At 46.8% G+C, this 19235-nt stretch overlaps 1 protein-coding gene across 2 annotated transcripts in view; it reads right to left on the reverse strand.

Moving 5' to 3' along the window:
- The window catches only part of hsd3b7 (hydroxy-delta-5-steroid dehydrogenase, 3 beta- and steroid delta-isomerase), a 55923-nt gene that overhangs the window by 8968 nt on the left and 27720 nt on the right, over positions 1-19235 (reverse strand). For both annotated transcript variants that reach the window (XM_053619034.1, XM_053619043.1), the window contains 2 exons: positions 4834-4942; positions 1299-1398 (listed from right to left, as the gene is read on the reverse strand). In XM_053619034.1, coding sequence (XP_053475009.1) covers positions 1299-1398; positions 4834-4942 — 209 coding nt within the window. The remainder of the gene's footprint in view (positions 1-1298; positions 1399-4833; positions 4943-19235) is intronic.

The raw sequence follows: 19235 nt of genomic DNA on the forward strand, positions 1-19235 counted from the left end.
TGGGCGTGGTCAGAGTGTCTGTAACAGCAGGTGAGTGCAGTCAAATTTCAAGTCGGTTAAAGCGGATTGGCCAAAGTGTCTGTGGGAGTGGCCAAAGTGCCTATGGATGTCAGATCTTCAGTCTGTGGGGTCAGAGTGCTTGTGGGCGTGGTCAGAGTGACTGACCAGGTGGGTGTGGTCAAATATCTGTGGGCGGAGACAGACATAATTGGACTGTTTGTGGGAGTGACCAAGGTGTATATGGGAGTGGTCAGGGTGTATGTAGAAACAAGATGTGGTCAAAGCATCTGCAGGGAAAGGTGGGCGTGGTCAAAGCATCTGCAGGGAAAGGTGGGCGTGGTCAAAGCATCTGCAGGGAAAGGTCAGAGTGTACAAAGAAACATGCCGTGGCTGATGCTTCTGTAGAAACATGTGGGTGTGGTCAGAGTGTTTGTATAAACGGGTGGGCGTGGTCATTCCCACTCTTTTACAGCTCTGCCATATAGTGAGGTGAAAGTGAGGTATTGTTATGCATTTGCGATCTAATTTTTATACATTTTCATTTTTACTCGTACTACAGGAAAACTAGTGTGTGTGTGTGTGTATGTGTGTGTGTGTGTGTGTGTGTGTGTGTGTGTGTGTGTGAGTGAGTGAGTGAGTGAGTGAGTGAGGACGAGAGAGACAGAGAGAGAGAGAGAACGAGAGCGAGAGAGAGAACAAGAGAGAGAGAGCGAGAGAGAGAGAGAGAGAACGAGATAGAGAGAGAGAGAGAGAGAGAACGAGAGAGAGAGAACGAGAGAAAGAGAGAGAGAGAGAACAAGAGAGAGAGAGCGAGAGAGAGAGAGAGAGAACAAGAGAGAGAGAGAACAAGAGAGAGAGAGAACAAGAGAGAGAGAGCGAGAGAGAGAGAGAGAACGAGATAAAGAGAGAGAGAGAGAACGAGAGAGAGAGAGAACGAGAGAAAGAGAGAACAAGAGAGAGAGAGCGAGAGAGAGAGAGAGAGAACAAGAGAGAGAGAGCGAGAGAGAGAGAGAGAGAGAACGAGATAGAGAGAGAGAGAGAGAGAGAACGAGATAGAGAGAGAGAGAGAGAGAGAACGAGAGAAAGAGAGAGAGAGAGAACAAGAGAGAGAGAGCGAGAGAGAGAGAGAGAGAGAGAACAAGAGAGAGAGAGAACAAGAGAGAGAGAGCGAGAGAGAGAGAGAGAGAACAAGAGAGAGAGAGCGAGAGAGAGAGAGAGAGAGAACGAGAGAGAGAGAGAGAGAGAGAGAACGAGAGCGAGAGAGAGAGAGAGAACGAGAGCGAGAGAGGACACAGTACCTTGGTACCGTTGGCTTTCAGCACCAGTTTCTCTGCCTCTGCTTTACTCCTGGGATACGGCATGTCGTGACACACGTTATACGGCGTGTCCTCGTCTCCCCTGTGTGAAAGAGACGGTCGGGACAGTTAGTGTTTATACGCACTCGCACACACCGAGGAGACAAACAGGAAGCTGGAACGCATCCTGTTTACCTCACAGTGTGCTATTCAGGAAGCTTCGACATTCTGACTTTAAATCATTAATGACGGTGTAATGTGGGAAATCCAGCAGCATCCCTCTGACTGCTACACAGCACTGACACTGGAGACTCCTTCCATAAACGTCTCCTGACACAAACCTTCACCACAGCAACCATCTTTTAAATACATTTCATTTGTATATATTAATATAAATGCAGAATTCAACAGCGCTGTGTATATACTTATATACACTATACGGCCAAAAGTATGTGCACCCCTGACCATCACACCCATATGGGGTTCTTCTCCAAAAGTCTGAAGCACACAGTTGTATAGAACGTTTCTGTACGCTGTAGAGTTATGTACACTTTCCCTTCACTGGAATTAAGAGGTCCAAACACTGTTCCAGCGAGAGACACAGTGCACAGGAAGTGAGAGCTCCATGAAGACGTGGTGTGTGAAGGCTGGAAAAAGGTGGAAGATCTCGAGCGTCCTGCACAGATCCCTGACCTCAACCTCACTGAACACCTTTGGGATGAACTGGAGTCTCCTCACATCAACATCAGCACCTGACCTCAACCTCACTAACGCTCCTGTAGCTGAATGAACTCTAATCCCCCTAATGAAAATACAGCACGTCCTGTGTTTGTACTTCAGCTGTGTTGATGTAGGAGCTAAATCACACAGTTGCCTTGTTCTGTTGCCTGATTATCTCAGATTCGTAAGCATGGAATTATCTTCCACTGCTATGCTGATGATGCACAGCTGCATGTTTCAGCGAAGCCAGAGGACAGACAGCAGCTTAGTAAAGTTGAGGAATGTGTAAAGGACATTAGACGTTGGATTCTAATTAACTTCCTCTTACTTAATTCTGATAAAACAGAAATACTATTACTAGGACCACGTGTAGCTAGAAGTAATCTTTCTGATCACATGGTTACTCTGGATGGTCTTTCTGTTTCATCATGTGCAGCAGTTAAAGACCTTGGAGTGATTATTGACTCCAGTCTATCATTTGATGCTCATGTAGATAATATTACTAGGATAGTCTTCTTTCATCTCAGGAATATTTCTAAGATAAGAAATATATTGTCACTACATGATGCGGAAATACTAGTTCATGCTTTCGTCACCTCTAGATTAGATTACTGTAATGCCTTACTGTCTGGATGTTCCAGTAGAGGCATAAACAAACTTCCAGTTAGTCCAGAATGCAGCTGCTAGAGTCCTAACTAGAACCAGAAGATACGACCACATCACACCAACATTATCCACACTGCATTGTCTCCCAGTGAAATCCCACATTAACTATAAAATACTTTTATTAGCCTATAAAGCACTAAACGGTCTCACGCCACAGTATCTAAGCGTCCTTTTTGTTTTCTATGATCCGCCACGCCTACTCAGATCAAAGGATGCAGGCTATCTGCTGGTACCTGGAATAGTGAAGGCCACAGCAGGGGGAGAGCTTTCTCTCATAGAGCCCCACAGTTATGGAACAGTCTTCCTATTAGTGTTCGGGACTCAGACACCGTCTCAGTGTTTAAGTCTAGACTTAAAACGTATTTGTTTACTCAAGCCTATCCTGACTAGACTTTCTGTTACTCTAAGCACAGTCCTAATCATCTTTTCTCTCCCTCTCTCCTTCTGTCGAGCCCCACACGATTTTATGGAGATACTAGAGATCCTGATCCTCTCTGCCTCTGGATGGAGCTCAAATCTACTCCAATTCCAGACTGCTGGGACTACGGCTGCTCCTAAGGCCATACAGACTTCATATAAATCCATAATGAACTTTTTCACACTATCTGTTGTTACCCAGATGAGGACGGGTTCCCTTCTGAGTCGGGTTCCTCTCAAGGTTTCTTCCGCTTAAAACATCTTAGGGAGTTTTTCCTCACCACCGTCGCCACTCAGTGTCTCGCTCAGTTGGGATAAATTCGCACCTTTAATATCTGTACACCGTGTTGATATTTCTGTAAAGCTGCTTTGAGACGATGTCTATTGTAAAAAGCGCTATACAGATAAAAAAAAACTGAATTGAATTAAAAGCAGAGCCCATGCGCTCGCCAGCACATTTTCATACATCTGTTGCTCTCCTCAGCCACATGCTCCAGATGTTTAATTCGAGTCATGTGTCCATGGAGAATTAAATAGGAAGAGGGAGATGGAGGGAGATGGAGGGAGAGAGACATAGGAGAATAAAGAAAGGTTGGAGAAGGATTGAATGTTCATAGCTGCTGTAATGCAAGTGATAAAAAGTGTAATGAATGAAACATTGTAATTGGAAAGGATTAGGATTAGGGTTAGAGTTAGGGGTAGGGTTAGGGTTTAGGGATAGGGTTAGGGTTGTGGTGGTGTAAGAGTTAGGGGTAGGGTTAGAGTTAGGGGTAGGGTTAGGGTTAGGGTTAGGGGTAGGGGTAGGGTTAGAGTTAGGGGTAGGGTTAGAGTTAGGGTTGTGGTGGTGTAAGAGTTAGGGGTAGGGTTAGGGTTGTGGTGGTGTAAGAGTTAGGGGTAGGGTTAGAGTTAGGGGTAGGGTTAGGGTTAGGGGTAGGGTTGTGGTGGTGTAAGAGTTAGGGGTAGGGTTAGAGTTAGGGGTAGGGTTAGGGTTGTGGTGGTGTAAGAGTTAGGGGTAGGGTTAGAGTTAGGGGTAGGGTTAGGGTTGTGGTGGTGTAAGGGGTTGGGGTTAGGGGTAGGGTTAGGGTTGTGGTGGTGTAAGAGTTAGGGTTAGGGTTAGAGTTAGGGGTAGGGTTAGAGTTAGGGGTAGAGTTAGGGTTGTGGTGGTGTAAGGGGTTGGGATTAGGGGTAGGGTTAGAGTTAGGGTTGTGGTGGTGTAAGAGTTAGGGTTAGGGTTAGAGTTAGGGGTAGGGTTAGGGTTGTGGTGGTGTAAGAGTTAGGGGTAGGGTTAGAGTTAGGGGTAGGGTTAGGGTTGTGGTGGTGTAAGGGGTTGGGGTTAGGGGTAGGGTTAGGGTTGTGGTGGTGTAAGAGTTAGGGTTAGGGTTAGAGTTAGGGGTAGGGTTAGAGTTAGGGGTAGAGTTAGGGTTGTGGTGGTGTAAGGGGTTGGGATTAGGGGTAGGGTTAGAGTTAGGGTTGTGGTGGTGTAAGAGTTAGGGTTAGGGTTAGAGTTAGGGGTAGGGTTAGAGTTAGGGGTAGGGTTAGAGTTAGGGTTGTGGTGGTGTAAGAGTTAGGGTTAGGGTTGTGGTGGTGTAAGGGGAATAGAACACTCGGTGACGTGCTGTTCTCAGAAACGTGTGCTGGATAATTCGGATTATCCGGGCCGCATCACTCCTCCACACCGTGTCCCGGTCATTTAGCTCTAACGAGCGGAGTATTAATGTGATCAGAACACACCCACCTGATGAAATTGTCTCCCTTCACGTTGGGTCCGACCACCTCCATACTGCTGGTGTAGACCAGGTGCTGAATCCCGAGCTCCTTACACGCATTAATCACGTTCTCTGTTCCTGTAGGTGAGAGCGGAGACAGAAACGACACGTGAGCTCACGTTCCTGTGCTTTCACACAAGTCTGACTTTTCCCTCAGTTTCTGACGGATCATTAAACAGACGAGACATTACCGGAGCCAATCAGCAGATCATTCATTTACTTAAGAAATGAAGAAACGTGCAATATTACATTATTAGAAAAGAAAAATATATCAGCTATCGCCAACATGGGGGAATTTATCCATATTTCATCTATCTAAATCTATCTAATAGATTATCTAATCTAAATCTATCTAAATATATTAAGCAGATCATTGATCTGCTTAATATATTTATTATATATACACACACACACACACACACACACACACACACACACACACACACACACATTTCTATACAAATAAAACTGATGAGAACCCTGACCTCAGTTTAGCTAGGTTTCTGCAGGAGATATTTTTGCATGCTAAGGTATTTATTTTTGCAGCGTCCTCTACAGAGAGGTTTGTGTAGAAGGTAAAATCGTCCAAAACGATGGAACACTTGCTGGAAAGTCGGTTTTTAAAACATCACCCTGTGAGAGAATCCCATTCCAGAATATAAAATAAATAAACATCTCCTTTGTAAGACAGTTCTTGAACGTTCTCGGATTCCCTCGACTTCAATGGTTCTGCAGCACGGATTTTTACATTAACGCTGCATGTTTGAGTTCCTTCTGCAGTCTGGTGGAGTTCTGGAGTCCATCCAGGACATTTATTTGACCTATCGTTTTCCTCCATCTTCCAGAAAGTTCTCGCATATCTCCGAGGCATGTCTCAGCTCCTTTTCTTCTTTAAAAAAACCTGACCCGGTTCAGCAGGGAGCTATGACAGATGTTATGATGTTATAAATGTTGGATGAGATAGTTATGACCCTGGCCAAGATCTTCCTCAGCGTCATCAGTTAAGAATCTCAGCACAATACCACACCATGGTTTTTTGTTTTTTTACTTCATGAGTGCATGGCAAATAAAGACTTATCCTTTTGTTTTTTAAGACTTTAGACTTTCGTCTTTGTAAGTCTCTTATTTTTACTGGCAGCAGCCCAAAACTCTAAACAAGCCTCCTCCGATCCCGGATCCGTCCTCCTCCTATGGGCTTTTATTCCTATAAAGGAGAAGATAACTAGAAGTAAGAACTAATACAAACCCGAATAAGTGTGTGATGGGGCGGAGTTACTGTTACCACCCGGAAGAGGAGTATTCTCCCCGGAGAGTTTTATTCCTCTTACACCACAGCAATGTACCAACAATTACAATTTATTTATTAAACAACAACAACAACAACAACAACATACGTTTATCCGTCTATAGTTACATTAAATGTTTGAGAAATTAGTTACTTCCTGTTCTCACTTACATTACAGCAGCTATAAACACTCGTTTCTTCACCAATCTCTCTCTATTCCCTCTCCCTCTCTCTATTCCCTCTCTCCCCCTCTCTCTATTCCCTCTCTCTCTCCCCCCTCTCTCTATTCCCTCTCTCTCTCTCTATTCCCTCTCCCTCTCTCTATTCCCTCTCTCTCTCCCCCTCTCTCTATTCCCTCCCCCTCTCTCTATTCCCTCTCCCTCTCTCTATTCCCTCTCTCTCTCTCTATTCCCTCTCTCTCTCCCCTCTCTCTATTCCCTCTCCCTCTCTCTATTCCCTCTCTCTCTCTCTATTCCCTCTCTCTCTATTCCCTCTCCCTCTCTCTCTCCCCCTCTCTCTATTCCCTCTCCCTCTCTCTATTCCCTCTCCCTCTCTCTATTCCTCTCTCTCTCTCTATTCCCTCTCTCTCTATTCCCTCTCCTCTCTCTCTCCCCTCTCTCTATTCCCTCTCCCTCTCTCTATTCCCTCTCTCTCTCCCCCTCTCTCTATTCCCTCTCCCTCTCTCTATTCCCTCTCCCTCTCTCTATTCCCTCTCTCTCTCTCTATTCCCTCTCTCTCTATTCCCTCTCCCTCTCTCTCTCCCCCTCTCTCTATTCCCTCTCCCTCTCTCTCTCCCCCTCTCTCTATTCCCTCTCCCTCTCTCTATTCCCTCTCTCTCCCCCTCTCTCTATTCCCTCCCCCTCTCTCTATTCCCTCTCCCTCTCTCTATTCCCTCTCTCTCTCTCTATTCCCTCTCTCTCTCCCCCTCTCTCTATTCCCTCTCCCTCTCTCTATTCCCTCTCTCTCTCTCTATTCCCTCTCTCTCTATTCCCTCTCCCTCTCTCTCTCCCCTCTCTCTATTCCCTCTCCCTCTCTCTATTCCCTCTCCCTCTCTCTATTCCCTCTCTCTCTCTCTATTCCCTCTCTCTCTATTCCCTCTCCCTCTCTCTCTCCCCCTCTCTCTATTCCCTCTCCCTCTCTCTCTCCCCCTCTCTCTATTCCCTCTCCCTCTCTCTATTCCCTCTCTCTCCCCCTCTCTCTATTCCCTCTCTGTCCCCCTCTCTCTATTCCCTCTCCCTCTCTCTATTCCCTCTCTCTCCCCCCTCTCTCTATTCCCTCTCTCTCTCTCTCTATTCCCTCTCTCTCTCTCTATTCCCTCTCTCTCTCCCCCCTCTCTCTATTCCCTCTCTCTCTCTCTCTATTCCCTCTCTCTCTCTCTCTATTCCCTCTCTCTCTCTCTCTATTCCCTCTCTCTCTCTCTATTCCCTCTCCCTCTCTCTATTCCCTCTCTCTCTCCCCTCTCTCTATTCCCTCTCTCTCTCCCCCCTCTCTCTATTCCTCTCTCTCTCTCTATTCCCTCTCCCTCTCTCTATTCCCTCTCCCTCTCTCTATTCCCTCTCCCTCTCTCTATTCCCTCTCTCTCTCCCCCCTCTCTCTATTCCTCTCTCTCCCCCTCTCTCTATTCCCTCTCTCTCCCCCTCTCTCTATTCCCTCTCCCTCTCTCTATTCCCTCTCTCTCTCCCCCTCTCTCTATTCCTCTCCCTCTCTCTATTCCCTCTCTCTCTCTCTATTCCCTCTCTCTCTCCCCCCTCTCTCTATTCCCTCTCTCTCTCTCTATTCCCTCTCCCTCTCTCTATTCCCTCTCTCTCTCTCTATTTCCCTCTCTCTCTCTCTATTCCCTCTCCCTCTCTCTATTCCCTCTCTCTCTCTCTCTATTCCCTCTCTCTCTCCCCCCTCTCTCTATTCCCTCTCTCTCTCTCTATTCCCTCTCCCTCTCTCTATTCCCTCTCTCTCTCTCTATTCCCTCTCCCTCTCTCTCTCCCCCCTCTCTCTATTCCCTCTCTCTCTCTCTATTCCCTCTCCCTCTCTCTATTCCCTCTCTCTCTCTCTATTCCCTCTCCCTCTCTCTATTCCCTCTCCATCTCTCTATTCCCTCTCTCTCTCTATTCCCTCTCTATTCCCTCTCCCTCTCTCTATTCCCTCTCCCTCTCTCTATTCCCTCTCCCTCTCTCTATTCCCTCTCTCTCTCTCCCTCTCTCTATTCCCTCTCTCTCTCTCTATTCCCTCTCCCTCTCTCTATTCCCTCTCTCTCTCTCCCCCTCTCTCTATTCCCTCTCTCTCTCTCTATTCCCTCTCTCTCTCTCTCTCTCTCTCTCTATTCCCTCTCCCTCTCTCTATTCCCTCTCTCTCTCTCTCCCCCTCTCTCTATTCCCTCTCCCTCTCTCTATTCCCTCTCCCTCTCTCTATTCCCTCTCCCTCTCTCTATTCCCTCTCTCTATTCCTCTCCCTCTCTCTATTCCCTCTCTCTCTCTCTATTCCCTCTCTCTCTCTCTATTCCCTCTCCCTCTCTCTATTCCCTCTCTCTCTCTATTCCCTCTCCCTCTCTCTATTCCCTCTCCCTCTCTCTATTCCCTCTCCCTCTCTCTATTCCCTCTCCCTATTCCCTCTCCCTCTCTCTATTCCCTCTCCCTCTCTCTATTCCCTCTCCCTCTCTCTATTCCCTCTCTCTCTCTCTATTCCCTCTCCCTCTCTCTATTCCCTCTCTCTCTCTATTCCCTCTCTATTCCCTCTCCCTCTCTCTATTCCCTCTCCCTCTCTCTATTCCCTCTCCCTCTCTCTATTCCCTCTCTATTCCCTCTCCCTCTCTCTATTCCCTCTCCCTCTCTCTATTCCCTCTCTCTCTCTCTATTCCCTCTCTCTCTCTCTATTCCCTCTCCCTCTCTCTATTCCCTCTCCCTCTCTCTATTCCCTCTCTCTCTCTCTATTCCCTCTCCCTCTCTCTATTCCCTCTCCCTCTCTCTATTCCCTCTCTCTCTCTTCCCTCTCCCTCTCTCTATTCCCTCTCCCTCTCTCTATTCCCTCTCTCTCTCTCTATTCCCTCTCCCTCTCTCTATTCCCTCTCCCTCTCTCTATTCCCTCTCTCTCTCTTCCCTCTCCCTCTCTCTATTCCCTCTCCCTCTCTCTATTCCCTCTCTCTCTCTCCCTCTCTCTATTCCCTCTCTCTCTCTCTATTCCCTCTCCCTCTCTCTATTCCCTCTCTCTCTCTCTCCCCTCTCTCTATTCCCTCTCTCTCTCTCTATTCCCTCTCTCTCTCTCTATTCCCTCTTTCTCTCTCTCTCTCTATTCCCTCTCCCTCTCTCTATTCCCTCTCTCTCTCTCCCCCTCTCTCTATTCCCTCTCCCTCTCTCTATTCCCTCTCCCTCTCTCTATTCCCTCTCTCTATTCCCTCTCCCTCTCTCTATTCCCTCTCTCTATTCCCTCTCTCTCTCTCTATTCCCTCTCCCTCTCTCTCTCCCCCCTCTCTCTATTCCCTCTCTCTCTCTCTATTCCCTCTCCCTCTCTCTATTCCCTCTCTCTCTCTCTATTCCCTCTCTCTCTCTCTATTCCCTCTCTCTCTCTCTATTCCCTCTCTCTCTCTATTCCCTCTCTCTCTCTCTATTCCCTCTCCCTCTCTCTATTCCCTCTCCCTCTCTCTATTCCCTCTCTCTCTCTATTCCCTCTCTCTCTCTCTATTCCCTCTCCCTCTCTCTGTTCCCTCTCCCTCTCTCTATTCCCTCTCCCTCTCTCTATTCCCTCTCTCTCTCTCTATTCCCTCTCTCTCTCTCTATTCCCTCTCCCTCTCTCTATTCCCTCTCCCTCTCTCTATTCCCTCTCTCTCTCTATTCCCTCTCTCTCTCTCTATTCCCTCTCCCTCTCTCTGTTCCCTCTCCCTCTCTCTATTCCCTCTCTCTCTCTCTCTCTATTCCCTCTCCCTCTCTCTATTCCCTCTCCCTCTCTCTATTCCCTCTCTATTCCCTCTCCCTCTCTCTATTCCCTCTCCCTCTCTCTCTTCCCTCTCTCTCTCTTCCCTCTCCCTCTCTCTATTCCCTCTCTCTCTCTCCCTCTCTCTCTTCCCTCTCTCTCTCTTCCCTCTCCCTCTCTCTATTCCCTCTCCCTCTCTCTATTCCCTCTCTCTCTCTCCCTCTCTCTATTCCCTCTCTCTCTCTCTATTCCCTCTCCCTCTCTCTATTCCCTCTCCCTCTCTCTCCCCCTCTCTCTATTCCCTCTCTCTCTCTCTATTCCCTCTCTCTCTCTCTCTCTCTATTCCCTCTCCCTCTCTCTATTCCCTCTCTCTCTCTCTCCCCCTCTCTCTATTCCCTCTCTATTCCCTCTCCCTCTCTCTATTCCCTCTCCCTCTCTCTCTTCCCTCTCTCTCTCTTCCCTCTCCCTCTCTCTATTCCCTCTCTCTCTCTCCCTCTCTCTCTTCCCTCTCTCTCTCTTCCCTCTCCCTCTCTCTATTCCCTCTCCCTCTCTCTATTCCCTCTCTCTCTCTCCCTCTCTCTATTCCCTCTCTCTCTCTCTATTCCCTCTCCCTCTCTCTATTCCCTCTCTCTCTCTCTCCCCCTCTCTCTATTCCCTCTCTCTCTCTCTATTCCCTCTCTCTCTCTCTCTCTCTATTCCCTCTCCCTCTCTCTATTCCCTCTCTCTCTCTCTCCCCCTCTCTCTATTCCCTCTCCCTCTCTCTATTCCCTCTCCCTCTCTCTATTCCCTCTCTCTATTCCCTCTCCCTCTCTCTATTCCCTCTCTCTCTCTCTCCCCCTCTCTCTATTCCCTCTCCCTCTCTCTATTCCCTCTCTCTCTCTCTCCCCCTCTCTCTATTCCCTCTCTCTCTCTATTCCCTCTCTCTCTCTCTCCCCCTCTCTCTATTCCCTCTCTCTCTCTATTCCCTCTCTCTCTCTCTCTCTCTCTATTCCCTCTCCCTCTCTCTATTCCCTCTCCCTCTCTATTCCCTCTCTCTCTCTATTCCCTCTCTCTATTCCCTCTCTCTATTCCCTCTCTCTCTCTCTCTCCCCCTCTCTCTATTCCCCCCTCACTGTCTCTTTATTCTCTTTCTCTCTCTTTATTCCTCCTCTTTCTCTCTATTCCCTCTCTCTTTATTCCCCCTCTCTCTATTCCCCCCTCACTGTCTCTTTATTCTCTTTCTCTCTCTTTATTCCTCCTCTTTCTCTCTATTCCCTCTCTCTTTATTCCCCCTCTCTCTATTCCCCCTCTCACTCTCTCTCTCTCTTTATTCCCTCTCTCTTTTCCCTCTCTCTCTCTCTCCCCCTCTCTCTATCCCCCCTCTCACTGTCTCTTTATTCTCTTTCTCTCTCTTTATTCCTCCTCTTTCTCTCTATTCTCTCTCTCTCTTTCCTCTCTCTATTCCCCCTCTCTTTATTCCCCCTCTCACTCTCTCTCTCTCTCTCTCTCTCTCTCTCTCTCTCTCTCTATTCCCTCTCTCAAAGTTAATTTAAAAAAAGAATAACTGCATAAACACGTCCTCTTCTGAATATATCGGAAAAGCTAAAGTTACAGCTTTATCCTCTGTTACAAAGCGCCGACACTGGAGACTCCTTCCATAAACGTTGCATAAAAACTTTGCCCCTCAGCCACGCGTTCGAGACATTTAATACGAGTCATATGTCCATGAAGAATTAAAGGAAAAGAAGAAGCGTGAGGGAGCGAGGGAGGAAGGAAGCGAGGGAGGGAGGGAGGGAGCGAGGGAGGGAGTGCAGGAGGTTGAAATATTTATGAGGAGATTTATTTTTTAGTGTTGTTGTTGTTGGAGAGAAAACTGATTTAATTTAACACGGTTTCAAGATAAACAGCTGCTTTTCTGTTTCTGTGTGCAGGACTCGTAGAAAAATATGGAGTGGGATTTAAAGGCGTTTTAATTCAGTCATGGAGTCAGAAATAAAGTGTCTGTTTTACCTCGACGCCGCTTTTAAGCGTGTGATGTTGAGTATATAAACACGCAACATCCTTTCATCCTTTCATCTGGTCCTCGCAGAGGGGAGTCGTAAACCATCGATCGGAAAACTTCCTGCATTAGTGAACTCTCAGTAAGATGAATACGCTGGCTCTCTGACTCCCTCTCTCCCCTTTATCCGACTCCCCCCTCCCCTTTATCCGACCCCCCCTCCCCTTTATCCGACCCCCCCTCCCCTCCCCTTTATCCGACTCCCCCCTCCCCTTTATCCGACTCCCCCCTCCCCTTTATCCAACTCCCCCCCTCCCCTTTATCCGACCCCCCTCCCCTCCCCTTTATCCGACTCCCCTCCCCTCCCCTTTATCCGACTCCCCCCTCCCCTTTATCCGACCCCCCCTCCCCTTTATCCGACTCCCCCCCTCCCCTTTATCCGACCCCCCCCCTTTATCCGACTCCAACTCTCCCCTTTATCCGACCCCCCCCCTTATCCCACTCCCCCCCTCCCCTTTATCCGACTCCCCCCTCCCCTTTATCCGACTCCCCCCTTCCCCTTTATCCGACTCCAACTCTCCCCTTTATCCGACTCCCCCTCTCCCCTCTATCCGACTCCAACTCTCCCCTTTATCCGACTCCCCTTCCCCTTTGTCCGACTCCCCTTCCCCTTTGTCCGACTCCCCCCCTCCCCTTTGTCCGACTCCAACTCTCCCCTTTGTCCGACTCCCCCCCTCCCCTTTATCCGACTCCCCCTTCCCCTTTATCCTACTCCCCCTTCCCCTTTATCCGACTCCCCCCCTCCCCTTTATCCGACCCCCCCTCCCCTTTATCCGACTCCCCCTCTGCCCTTTATCCGACTCCCCCCCTCCCTCCTTTACCCGACTCCCCCCTCCCTCCTTTATCCGACTCCCCCCTCCCTCCTTTATCCGACTCCCCCTCTCCTTTATCCGACTCCCCCTGTCCCCTTTATCCGACTCCCCCTCTCCCCTTTATCCGACTCCCCCTCTCCCCTTTATCCGACTCCCCCCCCTCCTTTATCCGACCCCCCCCCCTTTATCCGACTCCCCCCCTCCCCTTTATCCGACTCCCCCCCTCTCCTTTATCCGACTCCCCCTCTCCCCTTTATCCGACTCCCCCTCTCCCCTTTATCCGACTCCCCCTCTCCCCTTTATCCGACTCCCCCCCCTTTATCCGACTCCCCCTCCCTCCTTTATCCGACTCCCCCTCTCCCCTTTATCCGACTCCCCCTCTCCTCTCTGAACGCTCCGCTCTCTCTAAACGCAGCTTGCGTTGTGCCAGTGTAAACACAGCGAGTGCAGAGGAACACAAGCGAGACCAGCGGCGAGAGGTCTAACCCCACTTCAGGAGACGAGGTGAACGTGTCGTGTGTGCTGGAACGCAGCTTTTTACGAGGAGGATCGTTCTGATAAACACTGGAATGAAGACAGATGTGTTGCTCTTCTAAGTGTTTCTAATAGCCCTGTTCAGACGGAATTCTATGATTTGGTCGCCGTCTGATTCAACTATGATTGGATCACCGTCTGATCCCAGAGAACTCGATCAGATGACTGAATGCTTAGATTCAATGTTCTGCTACAAACTAGATAAGATAGCGCCACTTAAAAGAGAAATAATTAGAGAGAAAAAGCTAGCACCCTGGTAAAACATTCACTCACACACACACTCACACACTCACACACACCTTAAAACAAACCACTCGACTATTAGAACGTAAATGCTATCAAATCAAACTGGTAATATTTCAAACAGCATGGAAGGAGAGCCTCCTGAACTACAGACGATCTCGGAGTGCTGCTAGATCAGTCTCTCTCTCCACATTAACTGAAGATTCTTATTCAATACTTTAGCCAAATTAACTCGGAATAAAACCACCACAGAAACACGCACACAATCACAATCACTACACAGCAGCGAGGACCTCATGAAAATATTACACAAAAAAAATCTGAGTATTAATATAAAAGCAGACAGTTTTATAACTAACCCTGGAGATAATAATATAACTATCAGATCAGCTTGTATTCTAGATCCCTTACCTACAGGTTCCTTCAAACAGATTATTCCAGAAGTAATCACACCCCTTCTAAAAATAATCAGTTCTTCCTATGTACCTAAATCATTTAAATTAGTAGTTATTAAACCCCTGATTAAAAAACCTGACCTCGACCCCTGTGACCTGTCCAGCTATAGACCGATATCAAATCTCCCCTTCACCTCCAAGATCTCAGAAAAGGTTGTACACAGCAGCTCTGCTCGTACTTACATAGGAATAACATTCATGAGTCAAGGTTTAAACCTCATCATAGCACAGAGACAGCGTCAGTTAAAGTAGTAAACGACCTTCTACTGACCTCTGATCAGGGTTGTGTCTCGCTGCTTGTGTTACTGGACCTTAGTGCAGCTTTTGAGACTATAGATCATACTATTCTCCTTGATAGATTAGAAAGTGTTGTTGGCATTAAGGGAACAGTCCTCTCCTGGCTCAGGTCTTATTAGTTATCAGTTCATAGATATAAACGGAGACGTCTCCATGCATACTGGAGGTAAGGTTTGGTGTTCCACAAGGTTCTATTTTAGGCCCACTGCTTTTTACTTTATATATGCTACCTCTGGTATTATACTGGTACCACTTAAACACCATAAAGATGCTCTGGACCTCAGTTCATATGAACAGTTATGCTGTGACAGCTTTAGCACTACAGTTACCACAAACAGTTCTGCACTCGAGTCTCCATCAGTGAACAGTGGAGAAGTTCAACACAACAGACTTCCTGTAGAAACTGTAATGAATTTCCTGCTTACACAACTGCACTATTAGCATATTTACAGAAGGGGTGTATGTATTTATAATCGCACTATCCGGTGTCACCCAGATGATGACGAGTTTCCTTCTGAGTCTGGTTCCTCTCAAGGTTCCTTCCTCATATCGTCTCAGGGAGTTTTTCTCACCACCGTCACCTCTGGCTGCTCATTAGAGATAAATTCATACGTTTATAATCGATATCCTGAATGTATATATTTCTGTACCGCTGCTCTGGGACAATGTCCACTGTTAAACGCGCTACACACACAACACTGAATTGAATTCTCTCTGTGCGACGTCTGTACAAACATGTTGAACATTTCCTTCGTGATAAATCTCACTTTATTTTGTACCTCCCTTGTATTGACGCGGGAGGTACGAATTCCTGGAAGTTGTTTTGTCCAAGAACCTTAAGGACTGTCACGCATGGCCTTGTTTCTTTACAAAGACTATAAACAGGAAATATGTGAAGCTTTTTAGATCATTCAGTTCTATGTAATTCCTGTACTCATTAACTCCAGAAGACAAATGTCCCGGCTGCAGCCTTTCATCAGGGACAGGGCGGAGAGAACATACGGGTTCCACCTCAGATGCAGGAATAGAGGTGGAAAACAACATAAGAAGATCATATAGAAAGATAACGAAAGCACATCTAAAAACTAAACTAAATAAAGGGAGAAAACATTGCATCGAAGATCTTATCTCTCTACTCTGTTCAATTACTTTCTTCAGTCATGTACAGTGCCTTGCAAAAGTATTCACCCCCTCTTGGCGTTTATCCTGTTTTGTAATGGACCTACGAGACTGAAAAGTTGTGTGTGTGTGTGTGAATGTTTTCACGCCCTTTGAGGTGGTATGAAACCCATAATTAAGATCTGGTCCAACCAATTAACTTCGGAAGTCACCTGTGTGTGTTTGCAATCAGAGTGTCACATGACCTGTCAGTATAGATCTGAAAAGCCCTGGAGTCTTCAGCACCACTAAGCAAGTGACATGAAGACCAAAGAGCTCACCAAACAGGTCACAGAAAAAGAATAGATTAGGGTTGGGTATCCAAAACTCTCAACATTGCACAGAGAAAATCCATTATAATCCATTATGGCACCACTATAAGCCTGACAAGAGAAGGCCACGCCCGCCAAAACTCACAGACCAGGCACGCAAGGAAGGCATTAATCAGAGATTCAACAAAGACACTGAAGGAGCTGCAAAGATCCACAGCGGAGATGAGAGGGTCTGTGAATAGGACCAGTTTAAGCCGTACCCTCACAAAGCTGGGCTTTATGGTAAAGTGGCCAGAAAAAAAGCCATTGCTTAGAGGAAAAAAAAGAAAAAAGAAAACATGTTCTTGACTCTCCACACACATGGAATAAGGGTCTCTGGTGAAATGAAAATGAAATTGAACTTTTTGGTGCGAACCCAACACTTCTCATCACCCAGAGAACACCACACCCTTCCCACCCTGTGGGGATTGGCGAGGACTGGAAATCTAAATACAGGACAATTCTCAAGTCTGCCAGAGATTTGAGACTGGGATGGAGGTTACACTGGAGTGGCTTAAAGGGACATATTTAAATGTCTTGGAATGGCCTAGTCAAAGTCCTCAGTCTGGAAATCTGTGGCATGACAGTTTTGCATTGAAGAATGGGCAAAAAACCCCAGTGGCTAGATGTGGCTAGGCATGTTGTGTGTAAATCACCCCCCCCCCCCCCAATAAATAAGTAAATAAATAAATAAATAAAAATCCATTTTAGCTCCAGGTTGTAATGCAACAAAACAGGAAAAAAAACACCAAAGGGTATCTACAGTGCTTCTGCAAGGCTCTGTAGAAACAAAAAAAACAAAAACAGATATTTAGCTTTTAAGCAATAAACATCGTTATCATCAAACTGTTTTATTTATAGCCAGAACAACCGAATTAGGAGACGTGTAATGATGCCAGGCGCCGGAGAGAGACGTGAAGCCCGAAACAACGAAACAAAACCTGTTTCCAATGTCGAAGTGTAACGAGGAACACGTTCCAGTTTATTCTGAATCGTTCAGCTGGATGAATGTAAATAATCTGGATTCAGTTACTCAAGTTATTTCATTTGTACACACACACACACACACACACACACACACACACACACACACACACACACACACACACACACTGTTTGTAAGGGCCTTCCATTGATATAATAATTAAAACAGATAATTAAGGTCACGCTGCTCCTGAATCGAACCCTAACCTTAACCTCAGGAAACTTTTCAGCTCTTTTAGATCAAAACTTTCATGTCCTTGTGGGGACATACAGTATGGTCCTCGCCAAGATATAAAATCAAGACAACACCCCTGCACACACACACACACACACACACACACACACACACACACACGTTTGGATCACAATTGTCTAATTCAGGCCTTCATGCAGCTAGGCAATCCATCAGCACGTCTTCAGTCACCCGACGGAATTTCTTTGGAAGTTCCTGCTGTATCATATAGCCAACCTCCTACAGTGCTAAAAGGTGATGAAATTTACCATCATCATCAAGGTGCCAGCTGTCGGCCACAGAGTGACGCTCCAGGAAGGGAGTGGTGGCAGGGTTGTGCAGAGGAAATACATGGGTCGAGCTATTTACTGGCAGGAAAGCTGAATTTGATACGTAGGCTTGCGACACAGTCATAAAATCTGGCCTTGAGTGAAATTCGTTACTAAACATTTTGTTGGCCATATTACCGCCAGGCCCACATCCCAGGGAACTCGGGGACCAAGGCAGGGAACACCCAGCGTGGCGTGCCAACCCATCACAAGGCGCAATCTCTCACACACACACACACACACACACACACACACACACACACACACACACACACACTACTGACAATTTGGAAATGCCAATCAGTCCACAGAGCATGTCTTTGGACTGGGGGAGGAAGTCGGAGTAAACCGCTGAAGCACAGGAAGAAGATGCAAGCCCGGAAGTGTGAGGCAAATGTGCTAACCACTAAACCTGGAGGCCCGTGTCCCCACGGTGATGATAATATCATCTGGAAACCCCAAAAACTGTGCGTCAGTCATTCTCTCACCACTCTTATTCCCAATACCTGTAGCGGCTTGTCCGTAGGCGTATCCGTATCAGCAGTTCAACAAACTTTCAACTTCATTAACCGTCCTAGTTAGGACTTCTTTTGAGTCAGCGACGATGTAAATAACCTCATTATTTTACAGTGTGTTGATTTCCTGATACTTTCTAGATGTTGTGTAACAGTGGTGCAGCACACACACTGCTCTCTGCTCCATTCAGCTCCACAGAGTAATTATTGCACCTAGTGGTCAAACATGGAAACTGCAACAAGCGCTAATAAATAAAGGCTCACTGGGGCAGGAGTCACGCTGCCCCATGCTCCGGGGAGGAGTAGCGGAGAGGACAGTTAATGTCAGGGTTGCCAGATTGGGCTAGTTTAAGAATTCTCTGCAACCAACAAGATCTTGTTTTATAGTAAATTATCAGAATTTAATTTAATACATTTCCACAAACAAAGACAAAGTGTAAGTGCAGGCAGTTTGTGTATGCAGGGGACGATTTAATGATTTAGCCAAGGGCCCGAGGCAAAATATAGGAATGGGGCCCTCATTTCAGTGATTTAACATCAACATTTACATTTTCAGCATACTTTAATTAGCATGAATAATTAAAAATCTAAATAATTTGCATTTTTGGGGGGCCCTTGGCTTCTGGGAGCCCAAGTCCGCCCCTGTGTGTATGACTTATAGAATCATTTATCTTGTAAGGGGGATTATTGAGTGGATAATGTCTGTATATCAGAGATGCATGAAGTACAGCCAAGCAAAGGTTGATGTAAAAGAGGAAAATATGTCACCCTTTTCCAATTCCTGGATTGTTGGGGTAGTTACAGGTCTTTTTTGTGGAGGCGATGAAATCTGGCAACCCTGGTTAATATTATCTCAAACACAGTTGAACAGAAGTATTGTATTACTCGATCACTATTAAAATTCACTAGACGGTAGCCTATAGCATACGTCGAGTGTGAAATCCTCTCCACATCATTTTGTACGAGTCAACGTCATTATTAACGTCGTCCCGCGACACCAAGATCTATACTCATGAGCCGCTGCTTCAAGTGTCAAAGCATCCTGTTTATTTCTAATGCATTTCACACTTACCCAGAGGAGCTCGTACATCAAGGGTCTAAATCCTCGTCCTGAAGAAGAACTAAACTAAAGCGTGCTTGTCTTGGACACTCCGTGCTGCTAGGGGGCGCTGTCTGAGTAATTCTGAGGTGGTGATGCGAACGAATGGAGAACGGATAAATAAAACAGCGGCGGTGACGCGAGATGTTTTGGTTTATTTTTGAAAAGGAAAATAATTT

This window comes from Ictalurus furcatus, chromosome 2 (genome assembly GCF_023375685.1).
Source record: "Ictalurus furcatus strain D&B chromosome 2, Billie_1.0, whole genome shotgun sequence".
NCBI classification, from domain to species: Eukaryota; Metazoa; Chordata; class Actinopteri; order Siluriformes; family Ictaluridae; genus Ictalurus; species Ictalurus furcatus.